Here is a 20,403-nt window from a genome sequence, read left to right on the forward strand (position 1 = left end):
TAAAATATTTACATCAGGTGTGGATGTTATTCAAAAATACCATCTTGGAAGCATAGACTAGACATATTCCACGTATTAAAAAAGGAGGAAGGAAGACCAAACGGCAACCGATGTGGTTGAGTGAGGTGAAGTATTTAGATCTAAAAGAATCCTTCAAAAAGTGGAAGAAGGATCTGATTGAAAATAATTTAGGAGCTCAAGGCCATGCCCCCTTAAGCCAGGGTGGGAAAACAGGCTTAGGCTTTACACAATGCTGGGCAAGCTTCCTTCCCATGCTTTAGCAGCACTCTGCCTTAAAGGGACAGGACTACATACCTGGCACAGTGCAAATCCTGGCGCTTCAGAGACAAAAAACTCTGAATTAGCTCTGGATTTGTCACACAAGATTTGTCTTGATCCCCAACAGATATGCTGAAATATGCTTTGTAGGCATCACACATCTTAGCAGATGCTTCTATGGAGTACTTTTTCCCTCTTGTCTTGATAAATTGGTCACATACATAGCAAAATGCATCTGCTGGATGTTTGCACCTTAGTATAAGGGCCCCTAAGTTTAGTCAGCTTGGAATCAATCTGGAATATTCTGCAAAAAAGGTAATTTTCAAAATATCAATGTCCTTGTCACAAAAGCAAAGTTTGAGGGGCATGATAGCCATGTTCTATACTTTTGTGGCCTAGAAAATTAAGAAAGAACACTTATTACCCAGGAACAACAACAACAAAAAAGAAATAATAAAATTGTGTTACATAGTGTTGCGAGAATATGAGAAATATTTATATGCCTGGGTGAAGAGACATTCATGAGATGAGGACTAGAGATATGAGAAGATAAGCCTGTTCATAGTAAACTGTGTATTCTAACACTGTACTGAAAATGTTGAGTAATTCAATAACTTTTATTTAGACTATTTGTTTCAGAAACTATATCATGTATCTCATCTTTGTCCCATACAAAATACTGGTTGGTTTCCCTGTGGTTGCGTTAATTGAAGATTCTTTTCTTGAAATGCAAAAGAAAATCCATTGCATTGAACAGTAACTATGGAGAAGCAATGATACTTTCTTTTATTCCCCCACACTCAAAACCTGAAAATTAGCTTGTTAAAAGGCTAGATGATTTGTTGATGTTTCTATTAATAACTAAGTTTAATTCATTAACTGATGTGCTTTATTGAGCCCTGAGTTTCTGAACCTAGCTCCATTTCACAAGATGGTTAGTGATGAAAAAGGAAAACCTATGACTTAAACTGTTTCTCATCTCACCTCAATGGACAAATAAGCAGCAAAACTTTTGCTAGTGCTCATTTTAGGCAGTTTATTGAGATGGGGTTACATGGTAGCTTTCAGAGATGGACTGTTGAGAACTACAGTACCCATGAAAATTAAAAAGTATTCTTCATACCCCCCAAATTTTTTTTAAAAAACCACACAAAACCTCACCCATAAAAAGGAAGTGACTAAGAATAATCTTGCATAGAGCTGAGCTATCACTATGATAAAAACTAAACAAGGAAGAAAGTCATCACAGAGATGCTGGTTTTCTCGCTGAAAGACCTTTTCTTGACATGTGCTGAGCCATGACAAAGGCAGCTCTCACCAAACTCTTAACAGCAATTATAATCATGTTTGTTCTGTGCTTACCCGAGCTGTTCAAGACACACCGAGGTGAGTTACGAACTTGACTGAAAATGGATCACTTCTTTATAAAAAGAGAGAGAATTCAGAATAGTTACCTCATAGTGCTTTGTTTTGCTGAGAATGCTGCTGTTTCAGTGCTAGCCAGCACAGTTCATAGTTTTGGTTTTTGTGAGGTCAGGTTAGCTTGAAGTCATTGTAATTGTCTGGAATATGCATATACTTATAGCTACAGTAGTGTTAGAAAACTTACAAAAAGATTCATTTTTTCTTAAAATGTATATTGCATTTAAGAGATGCTAAATAACTAACCCCCCACTTTTTTTTTTTAAATTACTAAGCTGCGGTAGAGGTTTCTACTGTGGCCTGGAGCACTAAATTCTCCAACACTCATAGAATTCCTATGAGCATCGGAGCATTTAGCGCTTCAGGCCACATAGAAATCTCTACCTCTGCTTAGTAAAAGAGGGCCTTAACTAATAGTAGCGAAGTCTGTATATAAATACATGTTTACCACTGGTTCAATGCCTATGGATTAATTTTACTTACATTTTATTCACATATTTTAAGCAGAGAGAGAGTGTTTGTAAAAGTGGTATTCATGTAAATTAGAATCACTGAATTATTTGAAAATAAAGGGACATACAAAATGCTTACATTATAAACACTTCTGAGCATGCTAGCATGCCTTTCAACTGATAGGAAGAGCTGGATAAATAGTGAAAATTAACCCCCCCCCCCCTTTTACAAAACCGTATCTTGATTTTTAGCGCCGGCCGTGGCGGTGACAGCTCCAATGCTCATAGGAATTCTATAAGCGTCAGAGCGTTACCACCACAGCCAGCGCTAAAAACTGCACTATGGTTTTGTAAAAGGGGGGGAGGGTGCACTTAAGATTGCAAAGATTGATAGAAATTATGATGGGGCAACTGCTGTGTTCTGTCCTCACATCTATGTATAAATGTTTATCTTCAGTTTATATTGTATTGATAGCCTATAACTAATTTATGTTAAACAAATAAATTATATGTTGTAGACTTCGGCACTGTATTCAAATCAGTTTGAATGAAAAGTAAGGCTAATGTTCAAATATACTTCAACAGGGAGAAATTATCTCACTGCATTAATTACCTTCATTCGGTTTTATATTCATTAATAATTCATGGTACCTCAGCGGGCCACCACATACTCAATTACTCTCATAGTACGTGGCTTTATGCTCACCCTCCTCATTGGAACCAATAAGTTTTTTAGTTTTATACTTATTTGCAATTTTATAAGTGTGTAATTCACTACTAAGGATACTTAGCTTTAAGCTGTTGGCTTGTTTAGCAAGACGCTGTGTATGGGAGTTTTTACGACAACACCAACATGTTTCGCCCGTGTATATTAGTGGGCTTTCTCAAGGCTCCAACTCCCGACTAGTAGAGCAAAATTTCTACCGCACTTTTCATTTCATTTCATATCATTGAAATGAAAAGTGTCAAGAAAAGTGTGGAATAATTTATAAGTTTCATGGTTCTACATCATTCTCTTCTTGGTTGGGCTGAGAACTTTTCAGTGGCCCCTCATATATACATAACTATCAAAATCCATTATACAAGATAATGTAACTAATGTAAGATTTTTTTCTGCTCGGTCTTGTAACTTTTACACTAATAGGTTAAATGTTGCTTGTGACCCCTTCTCTCCAGCCTTCTTGAGACCTGCTTTGCTCATATTTCAGCCTAGTGTAATCTTTGACCAGTTCAAAAGTCCCTAGCATCTTGGATAGTCCTCTGTATCCCTTCTCCTTATGAGAAAATCACCATCTTCGCTCTAGTATGGCAAAATAAAATCACAAGCCTCTCTTTAAAAATTAATCACCCTTTACATGTTTCTGTCCTCTCATTTAAAAAAAAATAACATTGACCACAACTAGCTGAATATTGACTACTATACAGTACTTTTATTCCATCCTCTTGCCTCCATGTTTATCCCATGATTTTTTTAATTCTTTCATCATTTTTGTCCCGGCCACTTCCCTCAGAAGAGTCTCGTATTCTAGGTGTTCATCACCCTTTTAGCTGATGCTGCTTTTCAGCTTCCCTGCTTGCAGCTTCATTCAATAGGCTCATTGGAACAGATTTGTATGTTCATTGATATTTTTCAAGTATTTAAATGTCTCCCCTATTCCTTCTCTCTCAAGGCAAGATATGGCCAATATATGGCCTCCAAAACTGAACACAGGTTGTCAGAGGTTTTTATCTTTGCAAGGGAAAATTCAGGTGAGGGGTGTGTAGCTGTAGCTACTGGAGGGGCATTAAAAAAAAAAAAAAAAAGTCCAAGTCTGAATTGGAATGTTGAACTCATTATGAACAACCCCCCCCCCCCCCAAACATCCATCTTAGAGCCATTTTCAAACAAGAAAAATGTTTGGGTTTCCCTTTCAAAAATGGCTCATGGATGGACATTTTTGCATAGGAGATGTCTAAAAAGAAAAGTCACATTCTAAACTGTCATGTCTAACTTATAAATGCCAAAAATCCAGGCTCAAGAATGTCTGTCTGGCATCATTTTGAGAGAAATGGCCACACAGGTGTTCCTGCAGATCTGAGAGGCAGCCTAGCAATTAGTGCAGTGGACTTTAAACAATGGCACCCAGGTACAATACCCACCAGATCTCTTTATTTTGTATTGTGAACCATCCAGGAACAAAATAAAATCTACTGTACTTAACTATTCACCATTATACTCACCTTTCACCCTGCAAATTCATGTTACATTAAGATCGCAGCAACTCTGCAACTTAGTGCTAAATATGTCAACTTTCCTGTCTGTACCTGAGCAGTGATTGACTCAGGCATGGACAAGAAAGTTGCCATAATAAAAAGAACATGGTGTTGCAAGCGCCTTACTTCCAAGCTACCATCTCTTGCCCTCCCCTAACATATGTTCCTAATGGTCTAATGGACCACCCCTACTGAGCATTGGTGTTGGCCCTGGTTCACCTTCCCCCCCAACCTTAAAGCTTGCCCTGGCAGTCTGGTCCTCCTTCCTCCAGTCACAAAATACCCTGGTGGTCCTGGCCTGGACTCCCTCCCTCCAAGTCAGCTCATTTTCCCCTCTATCCATTTTGAGGAGAAAAGCAAACCCTGGAGGATTCAGGGGACAATCGCCCTTAATCCTTTCTATGTGTACTCAGGAGCAGCTGTAAATCCTGACATTGTCAGTGATAATGGACATTCATTCTTCTTCTGTGATTGGGAATATAGGTGTATTTTTTGGTTCTGATTTAACTCTTGTCTAAACCACACTTCCCATGCATGTGCATAAATCCTGCCTTTCTATATTTATTTGACAAACATGTGTAAATGCTAGTATTTACATGTGTAAATTGCTACTTGGGCTGCTAAAATAAGGGCCAAAAGATTTTAAAAGGACAGACTGTGTTCATGAGAGCAGTGCTTGCTAGTTTAAGCTACATGATTTTCAATGCAAGTATATTGCATCTGCTTTTCTTATCCTTCCAGAAGTAGCCTAGTGATTAGAGCAGCAGGCTCAGAAACAGTGAAACCAGTACTCAAATCCTGCTTCTTCCACTGATGCTCACTGTGATCTTGGACTAGTTACCTCCAATCTCCTTGGTCAAGTATAAACATAAAGGCAAATTCAATAAGCTGATATCTAATGTTAGGCTCCAAGGACCAGATTCTATAAACAACTTGTAGTGGTACCTACATTGTACATTGTAGGCACTGCTCAACACAGTTGTCAATCAACCACTAAGCATCCTTTATAGAATCTTGCCTAGCAGCGCCTAGGCATGCTTAAGCATCACTAGGTATCCTATAAGTAGATGCCAGTTTATTAGGCCTTCTGTCCAATGTGCAGCGGGGGCCAAAAAAGCAAACAAGATGCTAGGAATTATTTAAAAAGGGATGGTTAATAAGACTAAGAATGTTATAATGCCTCTGTATCACTCCATGGTGCAACCTCACCTGGAGTATTGCGTTCAGTTCTAGTCAAAAAAGATATTTCAAGAAAGATATAGCAGAACCAAAAAAGGTTAAAAGAAGATCAACCAAGATGATAAAAGGAATGGAACGTCTCTCGTATGAGGAAAGACTAAAAAGGTTAGGGCTCTTCAGTCTGGAAAAGAGACGGCTGATGGGAGCTACGATTGAAGTCTATAAAATCCTAAGTGGAGTAGAATCCGGGTACAAATGCATCAATTTTTCACTCTGTCAGAAATTACAAGGACTAGGGGACACTCGATGAAGTTACAGGGAAATCCTTTTAAAACCAATAGGAGGAAATATTTTTTCACTCAGAGAATAGTTAAACTCTGGAATGTATTGCCAGAGGCTGTGGTAAGAACAGATAGTGTAGCTAGTTTTAAGAAAGGTTTGGACAATTTCCTGGAGGAAAAGTCCATATGTGAAGCTAATGGAAGGCCTTGTAGCTAAACTCCTCACCAGCTACCTAGAAAACCACAATTTGCTCCACTCTACACAGTCTGGATTCAGAGCCAACTTCAGCACTGAGACACTACTAGGATCCCTTCTGGACACAGCTAGACAACACCTCAGCATAGGCAAAAAATGCTGATTATTCAACTAGATCTCATCGTAGCATTTGACCTGGTAGACCATGACATCCTGCTACAAATACTAGATACATTAGGAATCACAGGCAAAGTACACACATGGTTTCAAGGATTCCTACAATCCAGAACCTACAGAGTAAAGACAAACAAAGAAAAGTCAGAACCATGGTCCAACTCCTGTGGCGTACCCCAAGGATTGCCATTATCCCCAACCCTCTTCAATCTCTACATTGTATCCCTCGGCACCTGCCTAGACAAAATAGGCTTAATCTCCTATAACTATGCAGACGACATCACCATTCTCCTTCCTTTTGATCAGCCAATGCCCACCATGACAGACACACTACACAGAACTCTAGAAACACTGGCAACATAGATGAAAGACCACAAACTAAAACTGAACCCAGACAAAACAAAATTCATACTTCTCAAAAAAAATAAAATAAAACCCCAACCATAAAAAACCTAGTAGTAAACTCAATCATATACCCCATTCAACCCACTTTAAAACTTCTGGGAATGACAAGACAGATGCTGCACCACGCAACCACAAATCAACAAAACAATACAGAAATCATTTGTGGTCATGAGAAATCTAAGGCAAGTTTGAAAATTCTTTGACAGAAAACAATTCCAGCTCATGGTCCAGTCCATAATCCTAGGTCTCCCCTGCCCCTCCCCAATGATAAAACAACTACAAACAGTACAAAACACAGCCCTGAGAGTAATCTATTCACTAAGAAAACACGACCACATCACCGAGGCATACCTCAACTCACACTGGCTCCCAATTCAAGCAAGAATACTATTTAAATTCTACTGCGTATTATTTAAATCTATAAATGGTGACAGCCCAGCCTACTTGAACAATGGCTTAATCCAAACTACCACAACCAGCCACAGGAAAACCCAGACACCATTCACATACCCTCCAATCAGAGACATCAAATGAAAAAAAACTGTACGATGGCCTATTAGCCACACATATGAAACACTTGTCATACTCTTAGAATGCTGTCTGTTGTGTTTGTTGCATGGTGCTCCTAAGCACACCAAATTACACCAGCCATTAACTTGCATTAAGTAGGTATGCCAAAGTTTTGGTGCACCAATAAGCCTCTACGCTAATATTCTGTAACAGCTTAAGGGCAGTAAGTGCTGTCATAGAATCGGAGTTAAGTTCACCCCATTGTGGTACCTAAATCAAGGTGCTAAGTTATATAGTAGCATTGCCTTGCTAGACTTTGGGGTCCTTTTATCAAGCCGCACTAGCGGGGTTAGCGCTTTGGACATTTCATCACACGCTAACCCCCACGGCCGTCTAAAAAACTAATGCCTGCTCAATGCAGGCGTTAGCGGCTAGCGCAGCAGGCGGTTTAAGGCACGGTATTACGCGCATTAAACCCCTACCGCAGCTTGATACAAGGACTCTTTTATGTCCACTTGAGCAGGGAAATAACCTTTGCATCTGCTTATAACTTGCCTTGAGCTTGCAATTGTAAAAGGCAAATTATTAAAACCAAATCAAAGAAAGATGTTCCTTTAAAATTTTTCACCTACAAAAGATAATTTCTGTTTATTTCTTTTCCATGAGAATGTCCTCTATTCTACGTGCTTCTGGAAACAAAACTAACTATATATTAGTGTTCTAAATTGTCACAAAATACAGTATGTGAACTCTTATTCCCTTCTCTTGCGGCTGTACTGTAAATACTAACATCCTGCTATTGCTTTTGTTGTGGGTTCTTTCTCAGCAAGATGTCATTGTCTAACTTGATAAAACACTGGAAGTATTCTGAGCTCTCTTCAGCTGTTTAAATAAAAGTTATATTCTATGTTTACTCTGTTACTTGCTTTCCCATACTGATGTTCTTAACCACTGGAATCCACAGAATTGTAACTTCCTGGTGTAGATTACTCTGTGCTTCAATCTACATGCTCTTGGATTCCTTCAGACACTATGGACTAGATTCACAAAGCAAACTGATCGTGACCCCTTTACATCCATATTTCCCTCCAGCCTGATTCACTAACCTCTCCTGTGACCCACTTCCAATCCGTGCATGCAAATTAGAAGAAACAGCATGCAAAGTAGGCAGGATCGTGATTCACTAAACAGAAAAAAGGAAGATGGATTGGGCTTATCGATCAGAAGTGAAGCAAGTGCTGAGGACCAGTCACTTCATTTCTTACTGGCTCTCCTGCCCTTTAAAACCACGGGCTGGCAATGCGCTTTTGCAGAATACATAAAAAATAAATTCTTCCTTTTTTATATATTCTATAAATAATTGCCAGCCCATGGTTTTCACCCGCCCCCTCCCCGTGCATTGATGCCCCCCCCCCCCTGCTCGCTGCTGCCCTGCCGAACACAAGGCAGGAGGGACGCCAACTCCCTCCTACCATCTCAAACGCCACCTGGCCGGACCAGGCCCAGCTCTGCCCACCTCCCTCCCTGTAATAGGCTGCCCAGCTGATTAGGCTGGGCCCACCCCCTCCCCATTCCTTTAGAATCGTTGGGAGCAGGATGGGTGCCCAGTCCCTCCTGCTCCTCAGGCCTCCCGTGATCTTCGGTAGCAGGAGGAAGCCCAAAGTCCTCCTCCTGCCATGATATTGGCCTTAGGCCACACCCCGATGCATTATCAGATGCACAGAGAGGGGCCTAAGGCACTGATTGGCTGAAATGCCCCGGGCTCCTCCCTTGGGAAAAGCCTGGGGCACCTCAGCCAAACAATGGCCAATCAGGGACTTCCTTAGACTCCTCCCTAAGGAAGTCACTGATTGGCTGAGGCACCAAGAGAGGAGCCGAGGTGCCTCAGCCAATCAGTGTTTTAGGCCCCTCCCCGTGCCTCTGATGAAGCGTCGGGGCATGGCCTAAGGCCAGTATCGCGGCAGGAGGACTTTGGGCTTCCTCCACTTTCCGAAGATCACAGGAGGCCTGAGGAGCAGGAGGGATTGGGCACCCCTCCTGCTCCCAATGAAGCCCTGACACCAGTGACAAGAGGCTGCTTCTCCTATCACTACTGTCAGGGTCTGCGCATGCTCCAGGATCGCTCTCTAGCGATTCAGTAAAGAACTGCTCATTCATCTTTCTGTAACCTGGACATGACAAGTACCAGATCTAAATATGGGCATCCATCTTTTAGACTTGGATGTCCCTTTCCCCTTCTATGGTCGGAGTTAAACGTCCATATTTTAGGCCCTCCCTAGTCTTATCCAAAACACACCCAAGCCACGCCCCCATGCCATATGGACATACTGCAGTGTTAGATGTCCATATCCTACCTTTATAAAATAAATTGGGATTTCAATGTCCATGCAATATGGGCATCTAAATACTAGTTTTCAGATGTCCAAAACAAGAATTGAGCTTCTAAAATAACCATCTACAGTCACCTATAGCACAAATCCTGCAGAAATGATACCTGAATTGTGGACACTGACATTTATTCTTGTGTATAAATTGTGACTCTGTCCATGTTCCCCCTCCCCCTCAACCTACTCTACAGTTTTGCACCACACATACTTTTAGCTGGGTTCTAATTTTATAAGAGGCATTCTATGCATAAAAAATGGGTTATAATTTACATAGAGTACACACACTCATTGGAGCCAATATAAGTACGGTATGTGCATGAGAATTTGTGCGCTATTGGAGATGGGTTTGGGTGCTTAATAAAAATATCTAGGCTTTTAGAAGGGAATTTATCAAAGGGCTCTACTGTATTAGTGCACACTAATGATTAGCACACACTAATTGCTAAAGATGCCATAGGAATATAATGGGCAACTTTAGCTTTTGGCGTGCACTAATCAATGCATGCTAATATGGTTAGCAGACGTTAATGCGGTAGCACCCATTGATGAATTCTCCCTTTATTTTGCATTCATAACTTTGACATTGATGCTTTCTTATAAAAGTACTCTCTCAAAGTACAAAAATTATTTGATTTATACTTTAAATTAATGTTTTTTTTTTAATTTACAGAAATCATTGTGGTGATGACATGCAAAGATTTTTGTTCATCAAATAACATCACATACGTATTATCTTCCTTTAACATATCTTTTGTATGCTTCCTGCAACAAGGAGCACAAAATGACACTGTTCGCTTCAAAGTTTACGTAAATCAGAATCATGCTACTTCTAGCAATATAACTGATCTTTGCCGAAGGACCAGGAATGATTCTCAAATCACAACTGAATGGTTTGCCTGTGTATCAAAAAGAAGTGTGTACTCTCTTTATCAGGAACTAAAATCACAAGGTAAGCAATGTTAATGCAGAAAGGCTAAGGGCTCCTTTTACTAAGGTGCGCTAGCGTTTTTAGCACGTGCTAAAAATTAGAACGATTTTATGTGCTACGTTTTTGATTTGGAAATAGTACTTAAAGTTAAGTGCCATATAAAGAATCCCCCCATAACTGTATAGGAAAATGCTGGCAGTGTGGCTAACAATTAATGCACAGACTTTGCACTTGCTACACATTAATTTTTGCATCTAATGCATGGTAAGCGCAGACCTTTATTAAAAGGATCCTATGCTACACCCACTTTGACTTAGAGCGCTTGCTGCTCTTTCAAAAGCAATTTTCACTTTGCTCTTGGTTCTTTGGTATATTTCCTTCATCTGACATATGTAAATCTCTGATTTACCTCTCTTTCTCATGCACCATGTATGCCCTGTCACATAGGGCTCCTTTTACAAAGCCGCGCTAGCGGTTTTATCGCACGCACCGGATTAGCGCGTGCTAGCCGTAAATCTACCGCTTGCTCAAAAGGAGGCGTAGCGGTTAGTGCGTGCAGCAATTTAGCGTGCGCTATTCCATGTGTTAAGGCACTAGCGTGGCTTTGTAAAAGGAGCCCATAGCTTTTCTCTGTGCAGGATCTTTTTTTCTTTATATATTCAACTCTCATCAACCTCTTTCTACTGGAGGCATACATAAATTTAAACTATTATTCCCTTCTACTAGAGGGATTCAAACTTTAGGTAGACTTTCCCATTCTCTGGCATTTACCATGGTGAAAATCTGGAATGATCTTCCTTCAGAAATCAGACTTCTTTCCTTTTAGACATGTTTTAGAAAAACCTTGAAAACATATCTGTTCAATAAATTTTTAGATGACAAATAAGAGATGGTAATAGATGAACTTTCCCGTCCAACTATTGTTCCCTAATATTACTTTGAGTAAACTTTTGTTAACCGGTTCGAGTCCCTCTGGGGAATGACCCGGTATATAAGACTAAGGATTGGATTGGATGTTCCTTAACAGTATCTGGCTTTCACTCATCTTCACCAGGTTCCTTATCTTTTTTTTCTATAAACCTCTCCCACTGTTGACAAAATTATTTTATTTGGCGTCATTAACAATGGATGCCTGTGTCCCACTCCTAGAAAAACTGAACAATTAACTAATGATTGCAGAAAAGCCCCCAAGTAGCAATAACCCACTTTTATTATCCATCTTACACAGGAATTAGAAACTAAGAGACCTATATATTAAGTAGCATTAGGTGGTTTTACACAGTTTTTAATGCACAATAACAGCACTGCCATATGTTAACAGCCAGCACATGGTAATTGCTGCATCCTACCATCACATGCTGAGCTGTAGCACATGAGCCTTACCATCTGCTCCTGCTTCCTCTGGGGCTGAGCTCCATTATCTCCTCTTGCTTGCCAGCTACAGAGTTTTCAATCTGGAAAATCATGAGCCCTTCCCTACTGATGTCAGTAGATGCATGGGTGAAGAGCCAGAAGCTGATGCCAGAGGGGAGCATGTCGATGAAGGAGCGTGATTAAGGCTTACCATAATGCCCTTCTTCATACAGAATGATTTTTTTGGTACCTGGCAGAGTGATCATCTGTAGCCTTTTTGTGCTTGCTGCAGTATGCATTACATTTGGGTCTTCATTCTTAACATAGCAACATATTGTATTAAATGACAGCAGTTAAAACACCTGCTTAGTCCATCCAGTCTGCCTAACAGTCACATTCATTATCAAAGCATTATTGAGTCAACAATCCAATAGTATAACTGATGGAATTGATAGTTTCATATTGGGTATTGTTTGAGTGTTAAATGACTTTTTAATGCTTTTATCCTTTACTGATTAGTGAGGGAAGCTGTATACATATTTTGTTGCTAGATTTTAGATTTTAGAAGTGTTTTGAATATTTATTATGGTCTGCTGTTGTTTTTTTTTTTTAATAAGTATTATAAGTGATCTTCCGCAGAGCAGTAAAGACCTTCCTCTTCCGCCAATCGGGCCATTAAGGACTGCTTCCTCAATATACTTTTCCTAGTACTCTTCGCTATGACCAGTCTGGTCTCTAGAATAAGCTCTGTTATTGTCTACTGTAACCTATTTGATGTCATGACTAGTCTGTCTTCAAATTTGTAACCCGTTCTGAGCTTCTGGGAGAACGGGATAGAAATTGAAATAAAATAAATAAATATTTATTTTATTTTATGTTTTATAGTGGTCTTTTAGCAACTTGAATTTTATTTCACCCTTTTAGTGTTATTGTTAGGGTTCTCAAGGGGCTCCTTTTACAAAGGCGCGTTAGGGCCTTAACGCGCGGAATAGCGCACACTAAAATGCCGTGTGCACTAGCTGCTACTGCCTCCTCTTGAGCAGGCGGTAGTTTTTCGGCTAGTGCACGCTATAGCACGTGCTAATCTGGAGTGTGCGCTAAAAACGCTAGTGCACCTTCGTGAAAGTAGCCCAAGGTGCTTAAAGAACTCAAATTTAAATTGCAGACCTACTATTAGTGATCTGTATCCTGTCATTAAAATTATTTATGGGCCCTGAAGATTGGAAGGTGGCCAAAGTGACATCAACTTTTAATAAAGGGTTCCAGGAATGATCTGGGAAATTATAGACCTTTAAGCTCGACTTCAGGATAGAAACTATTATAAAGAGTAAAATTACTGAACACATAGACAACATGGTTTGATGGGACAGAGTCAATATGGATTTAACCAAGGGAAGTTTTGCCTCTTCAATTTGCTACATTTTATTGAAGGCATAAATAAATATATAGATTAAAGGTGAGCCAGTTGATGCAGTGTGTCTAGATTTTCAGAAAGCTTTTAACAAATTCCCTCAGGAGAGACTTCTGAGAAAATTAAATAGCTATGAAATAGGAGATAATGTTCTCTTGGGGTCTGAGAGCTGGTGAAAGATAGAAAACAGAGAGCAGGGTTACATGACCAATTCTGTCAATGGAAGATGGTGAATAGTGGAGTGCCCCAGGGATCTGGAATGGGATTGGTGCTTTTTAACATATTTATAAATGATCTGGAAATGGGAATGATGAGGGAGGTGATCAAATTTGCAGATGACACAAAACTATTTAAAGTAGTTACATCACATGCAGATTATGAAAAATTGCAGGAGGACTTTAGGAGATTGGAAGATTGGAGGAAAAATCCATAGTCTGTTATTAAGATATGGGGGAAGCCACTGCTTTCCCTGGATCAGTAGCATGGAATGTTGCTACTCTTTGGGTTTTGGCCAGGTACTAGTGACCTGGATTGGCCACTGTGAGAATGGGCTACTGGGCTTGATGGACCATTGGTCTGACCCAATAAGGCTATTTTTATGTTCTTCTGGTTATCGATATGGCAGATGAAATTTAATATGGACAAGTACAAAGTGATGCACAATGGGAAGAATAATTCAAATCATAGTTAATTGATGCTAGGGTCCACCTCTTGAATCTAGGTGTCTTAATGAATAATACTTTGAAATCTTCTGTTCAATGTGTTGTGGCAGAGGTGGCCAAAAAGCAAACACAATATTAGGAATTATTAGGAAAGGAATGAAAAATAAGACAAAGAATATTATAATGCTTCTGTATTGCACCATGGTGCAATCTCACCTTGAATATTGTTTGCAATTCTGGTTGGTACATCTAAAAAAATAATGGAATTAGCAAAGATACAAAGAAAGGTAATGAAAATAATTAAGGAGATGGAATTCCTCTTATATGAGAACAAGAGTTTTGGGCTCCAGCTTGAAGAAGAGATGGTTGAGGGGCATATGATAGAGGTCTACACAATTTTGAATGACATGAAATGGGAAAATATGAATCAATTGTTTACTCTTTCAAAAAATACAAAAACTAGGGGACACTCCATGAAGTTACATTGTAATACTTTTAAAACAAATAGGAAAAAAAATATTTACTTGATGGATATTTAAGCTCAGGAAACCATTGCCATATAGGATGTAGTTGAAGCAGTTTCTGGGTTAAAAAAAAAAAGCAGTATACCCCAAATTCAATATATGGTGCTTTAAGTTGCATGTGTAAATTTGAGCGCTTGCATGGGGGTGGGGTGTGGCTGGCCCTGGGAGGGAGAATTCATCACTGCAGCCATGGAGCATTGCTCTGTGGCTTTGTACACCTGATGCTCTTGGGCTACAGGAATAATGCTGCTTGCAAGGTGTCTCACAAGCAGTGCTATTCCTATAAGATGGAATCCAGCAACCTGATTCCCACATACACTTTGTTCTATAACCGATCACCGATTAGTCTTGCCATCGCCATGGTACGTATACCTAGAATCAATGCCTCATTGCACTTTGCCCCAATCTTTCCGGGGTGAAACTTCTCTAAAGAATTTCAAAATTGCTGTAAATTGAGGTTGTTTGAACAGGCATTCTCGCATTGATAAGGTGATACTTCAGAAGTTTCAAATTTCAAGTTTATTCAAAAATTTTATAAACCGCCCAATCAGCCTTCTAGGTGGTGAACATTATGTTAAAAACACATATGGGGTAACTATACATCCTTTAAAACAATAGTCATAATTCAAAACATTCAAAAACAATACAAAAACAAACAGGAACAAAAAAGGAGAGAAGGATAGAACTACAATTTATCAAGTAAGAAAGAGAACATATAGGGAAAGGACAAAAGGGAGGGTAACAAAAAAATAGATTAAGACTACATAGCCCTAAAAAGGGCATTTAGGTCTCGAAAGCATCAAGAAAAAGAAATGTTTTTAGTTTTGTTTTAAAATGGTTAAGGTTTGATTCTTCCAGTAAGTGGACAGGAGTATTATTCCAAAGAGTTGGCCCGCTGACAGAAAAAAATGGTAGACCTCATTGTATTGATAAACTTCAGAGATGGAACAGATAGCAAATTTTTAGACGCAGATCTTAAAGACTTAGAAGAACTATAGGGAATAAGGTTATTGATAAATTCTGGTTGACTATTTTGTCTAGTTTTAAAGGTCAGTAAAAGAATTTTGTATGTGATTCTATGTTCTACTGGCAGCCAATGTGCTTTATAAAGGAGGGGAGTAACATGATCAAATTTCTTTGCGTTGAATATGATCTTCACTGCAGTGTTCTGTATAATTTGGAATCTTATTTCTTTTTTAAGTTATGCCCTTATAGAGCGCATTATAGTAATCAGTATACAGGAAATCACAAGGGAGTGGATCAAGATATTCAGGGAAGTGGGCTCAAACACTTTGGATATAGATCTCCCTACTAGTTTCTGAAATTTAATTCCCCTCCTTACCTCCTGTCATCTTCCCTCTGCCTTGTAATGTTCTGAATGTGGTATGGTTGATTCTTTCCTATTTGGATTTCCTCTTCCTATATGTAATTTTAGACTGTAAACTGCCTTGCTTGGTGCTTACAGCTAAACGTGATATAATAAATACTGAATGAATAAATTAAATTACTGTATTCCAATTACTCAGATAACCAATATTAGGAGAGAATGAAAATGCTATTGCTAAACAGATAGGAATGAATCCACAGTGAGCTGTAAATTTCCTTCATGTTTTCCTTTTTTTTTTTTTTTTTACATAGCTCTAAAGGTAAAAGGGTCATTAGAACTGGAGGCAAAACATATTCTTCCCTTGTACAAGCACTGGGATTTCACTGTGTTGTATGCTAAGGAAGAGAGACAGCCGTTAAATCATGTCTTACTGGAAATTCACATTGGAGATCCTGCAGCCAAAAACGATGACACAGACAAGAAAGGCACAAACCTTTCTTGGGGAACAAGAGTGAGAGAAGATCAGAAAGGACATATAAATATTTCCCTGACGCTAGAAATTCCTATGCCACGTAAGTTGTTCAAGGAAATGCCAAATATACAGTACCTAGTTAAATGTGTTTGCTTTTCCCTTTGTTCACACAAAAGCAAAAAGCAAGAAAGCTGATATTTCACCCTTTCAACTTTATCTTTCACGTATGCCTTAAAGCTTTGCATTATATTTTCATTCAAATTTGCCATCAGTCTTACAAGTATTTGCCATTTTCTCCTTATATCATGAAAGACTTTGATGCTTATTTTCAACACATGGATGTCCCAAAACACTGAAACGGAAGTCCATATGCTTGAAACGCCCAAAAACCGATTTTGCAAAGGCAGAATTTGGAGAGCTGACACCTCCATAAGTGCAAACAGCAAGGGGAACTCTTGTGAGACTGTTTTGTGCAGGACTAGGGAGTATCCAAAATCAGGAAATCTAAAGTGATTACCGAAGGAAAGGAAATGTCCAAATCTAAAAAGAAGGATGTCTTTAGTTGGACTTGTTTCAATCATGCCTAGGGTACAAAATGTTCTCTGATTGAGAAGCTGGCCACTGGAGGGATTAAGGCATGACACTTTCTTCAACCCCCAGTGGTTGGTATCCCCAGTGGCATAGCGAGAGTGAGAGGTGCCCGGGGCGGTGGCGCCTCTCCTCTACCCTCTTCTCTGCCCCCCCACCTCCATACGCCCCTTCCCCACCCCATCCTGCCACGCACGCACCACTTCCTTTCCCCTGTACCTCTAATATTTCTGGTGTGAGCAGCAACCCCCAAGCTGCTGTCGTGCCAGAGTTAGCTCTTCCTCTGATGTCACTTCTTAGGTGTGGGTCCAGGAAGTGATGTCAGAGGATGAGCCGACATTAGTGTGACAGCAGTTTGGGGAGTTGCTGCTCGTGCCAGGAACTTTACAGAGGTATGGGGGGAAGGGAATGCTTGGTATGTATGGGGTGCTGTGCTTGGGTATGTCTGTTTGCTCCTCTCTGCCGGGGGGGACCCACATGCCGTGGACTCTCTCTTTTCTCTGTCCTCCCGATTGCTGGTGAGTGTGGTGTTGTGGGTGGGAAGTGGCTGGAATGCCCCACCTTTGCCATTTTCTTTGGTACATGTCTGGTTCTTAATCTTTGGTACTGATTATACATTATGACTCAATTGAATGTAAAATCTCTCAATGTAGATGGGATCCACTCCCCCATTAAGCGCACAAAACTATTAGCCTATCTCAAAAAGGAATGCACTGACAGCTTTTTTTGCAGGAGATCCACTTGCCTCCTCTTAAACATACCAAACTTCGCAGGGAGGGGGTGGGCCAGATGGCCTATGCCTCATTTACAGCATGAAAATGTGGGGTGGCTATACTTATTCACAAAAACATACCCTTTCATATTCATAGACAAATTGTGGATCCTAATAGGCGGTTTATAGAACTAATTGGGGGAACTGTGAGGTAAGCCCTTAGTCTTGTGTAATGTATATGCTCCCAATCTTTATTCACATGCTTTTTTCTTCTCCTTGGTGGGGCACTTGGCTCGGCTTTCCCCCCATCCACTCATACTTGGCGGGGATTTCAATCTGGTAGCCCACCCCCAATGGGACAACAAGCCTGCTAAACCTGTACCGAATTGCCATTTCACTAGAGGGGTGAATTTTCTCTTGGTGGAACTGGGCCTTTTAGATACGTGGCGCACTATGTACCCAGACGAGCTTGATTTCTCATTTTATTCCCATCCTCATTCAACTTATTCCCGCATTGACTATATTCGGATTTCTGCTTCCCTCTTCCCCCGCGTGTGCAGATCGCCGGACTAGATGGACCTTGGTCTGATCCGGTGAAGGCGTTTCTTATGTTCTTATGTTCACATGTCCGACGCTCATATTACTGCGCCCCTAGTCTCTGATCATACTCTTTTGGGCCTTATATTACGGTTTGGCTCCCAGACGGGGGGGGGGGGGTAGGATTTAGCACATGTCACCCCATCTATACATGGACACTAATTTTCACGATTACTTTAGAAAGAAATGGGATGATTTTGTACAAACCAACTTGGTGGAGGACGTGGATCCTGTCATTTACTAGGAAGCCGCTAAAGTGGTCATGTGAGGGCATATCCTTATTTATTCCACCTCGCTGAAAAAATGTCATGATGGGGAACTCCTTTCTCTATCTCAGGAACTCGCCTCTTTATGGAGCCTTCAGATCTCCCGCCTTGATGACGCTACCAAACAGACCATGAGTCTTCTCAAGTCCAAAATCAACGCTTTATTAGACCAGAGAGCAAGTCATAAGACCATAAGAACATAAGAAGTGCCTCTGCTGGGTCAGACCAGAGGTCCATCGTGCCCAGCAGTCCGCTTGCGTGGCGGCCCAACAGGTCCAGGACCTGTGTAGTAGTTCTCTATCTATACCCCTCTATCCCCTTTTCCTTCAGAAAATTGTCCAATCCCTTCTTGAACCCTAATACCGTACTTTGCCCTATCACGCCCTCTGAAAGCGCATCCCAGGTGTCCACCACCTGTTGGGTGAAGAAAAACTTCCTAGTATTGGTTTTGAATCTGTCCCTTTTCAACTTTTCCGAATGCCCTCTCGTTCTTGTAGTTTTCAAAAGTTTGAAGAATCTGTCCCTCTCCACTTTCTCTATGCCCTTCATGATCTTGTAAGTCTCTATCATATCCCCTCTAATTCTCCTCTTCTCCAGGGAAAAGAGCTCCAGTTTCTCCAGTCTCTCAGTGTATGAAAAGTTTTCCATACCTTTTATCAAACGTGTCGCTCTCCTCTGAACCCTCTCGAGTATCGCCATACCCTTCTTAAGGTACGGCGACCAATATTGGATGCAGTATTCCAGATGCGGATGCATCATCGCCCGATACAACGGCAGGATAACTTCTTTCGTTCTGGTTGTAATACTCTTCTTGATTATACCTAGTATTCTATTCGCTCTCTTAGTGGCCGCTGCGCATTGTGCCGATAGCTTCATTGTTTTGTCCATTATTACTCCCAAGTCCCTTTCTTGGGTACTCTCAGTCAATAACATCCCTCCTATCGTATAGCTGTACTTTGGGTTTCTGCTTCCCACATGCAATACTTTACATTTCTCTACATTGAACTTCATCTGCCATCTCGTCGCCAACTCCCCTAGCTTGTTCAGATCCCTTTGTAATTCTTTGCAGTCCTCTTTAGTCTGAGCAGCACTAAATAGTTTGGTGTCGTCTGCAAATTTTATTATTTCACACTTCGTCCCTGTTTCTATATCATTTATAAATATATTGAAGAGCAGCGGTCCGAGCACTGACCCCTGCGGAACACCACTCGTGACCCTCCTCCAGTCCGAGTAGTGGCCTTTCACTCCTACCCTCTGCTTCCTCCCCACCAACCAATTTCTGATCCATCTGTGTACTTCTCCTTCCACTCCGTGGTTCTTCAGTTTCCGAAGTAGGCGTTCATGGGATACCTTGTCAAAGGCTTTTTGGAAATCTATATATACGATGTCTATGGGGTCCCCTTTGTCCATCCATTTGTTAATTCCTTCGAAGAAGTGCAGTAAGTTCGTTAGGCACGATCTCCCCTTGCAGAAGCCATGTTGGCTTGTGATTAGAAGTTTATTTCTTTCAAAATGCTCATCAATGCTGTTTTTTATCAGCACTTCCGCCATTTTTCCCGGAACCGAGATCAGACTCATCGGTCTGTAGTTCCCCAGGTCACCTCTTGATCCCTTTTTAAAGATGGGCGTAATATTGGCTATCTTCCAATCCTCCGGGATCACGACTGTTTTCAGGGAGAGATTACAAACCTGCTGTAGTAGTTCCGCTATTTCCTCCTTTAGTTCTTTCAATACTCTAGGGTGGATTCTGTCCGGGCCCGGCGATTTGTCAGTTTTGAATTTTCCTACTGCCTGCGTACGTCTTCAAGGCTTACTTCCATGGATGTTAGTTTATCTGTTTGTGCTCCTTTGAAGATTTGCTCAGGTTCCGGTAATCTTTTTGATACTTCCTGTGCTCTTTCCAGTTCTCCTCAGTTTTGCCCTTTTTCCATTTCCTGAATGAATTCTTCTTATCACCTATCACTTTCTTTACTTCTTTGGTTATCCACGCCGGGTCTTTTGTTCGATTCTTTTTGCACCCTTTCC

At 40.6% G+C, this 20,403-nt stretch overlaps 1 protein-coding gene across 2 annotated transcripts in view; it reads left to right on the forward strand.

Moving 5' to 3' along the window:
• The first annotated feature begins 1,596 nt into the window (after positions 1 to 1,596).
• TMEM156 (transmembrane protein 156) overlaps positions 1,597 to 20,403 on the forward strand; it is a 49,595-nt gene continuing 30,788 nt past the window's right edge. For both annotated transcript variants that reach the window (XM_033929266.1, XM_033929276.1), the window contains exons 1-3: positions 1,597 to 1,665; positions 10,209 to 10,487; positions 16,055 to 16,315. In XM_033929266.1, coding sequence (XP_033785157.1) covers positions 1,623 to 1,665; positions 10,209 to 10,487; positions 16,055 to 16,315 — 583 coding nt within the window. In that variant the 5' untranslated portion in view covers positions 1,597 to 1,622. The remainder of the gene's footprint in view (positions 1,666 to 10,208; positions 10,488 to 16,054; positions 16,316 to 20,403) is intronic.

This window comes from Geotrypetes seraphini, chromosome 1 (genome assembly GCF_902459505.1).
Source record: "Geotrypetes seraphini chromosome 1, aGeoSer1.1, whole genome shotgun sequence".
In the NCBI taxonomy this organism is placed as follows: Eukaryota; Metazoa; Chordata; class Amphibia; order Gymnophiona; family Dermophiidae; genus Geotrypetes; species Geotrypetes seraphini.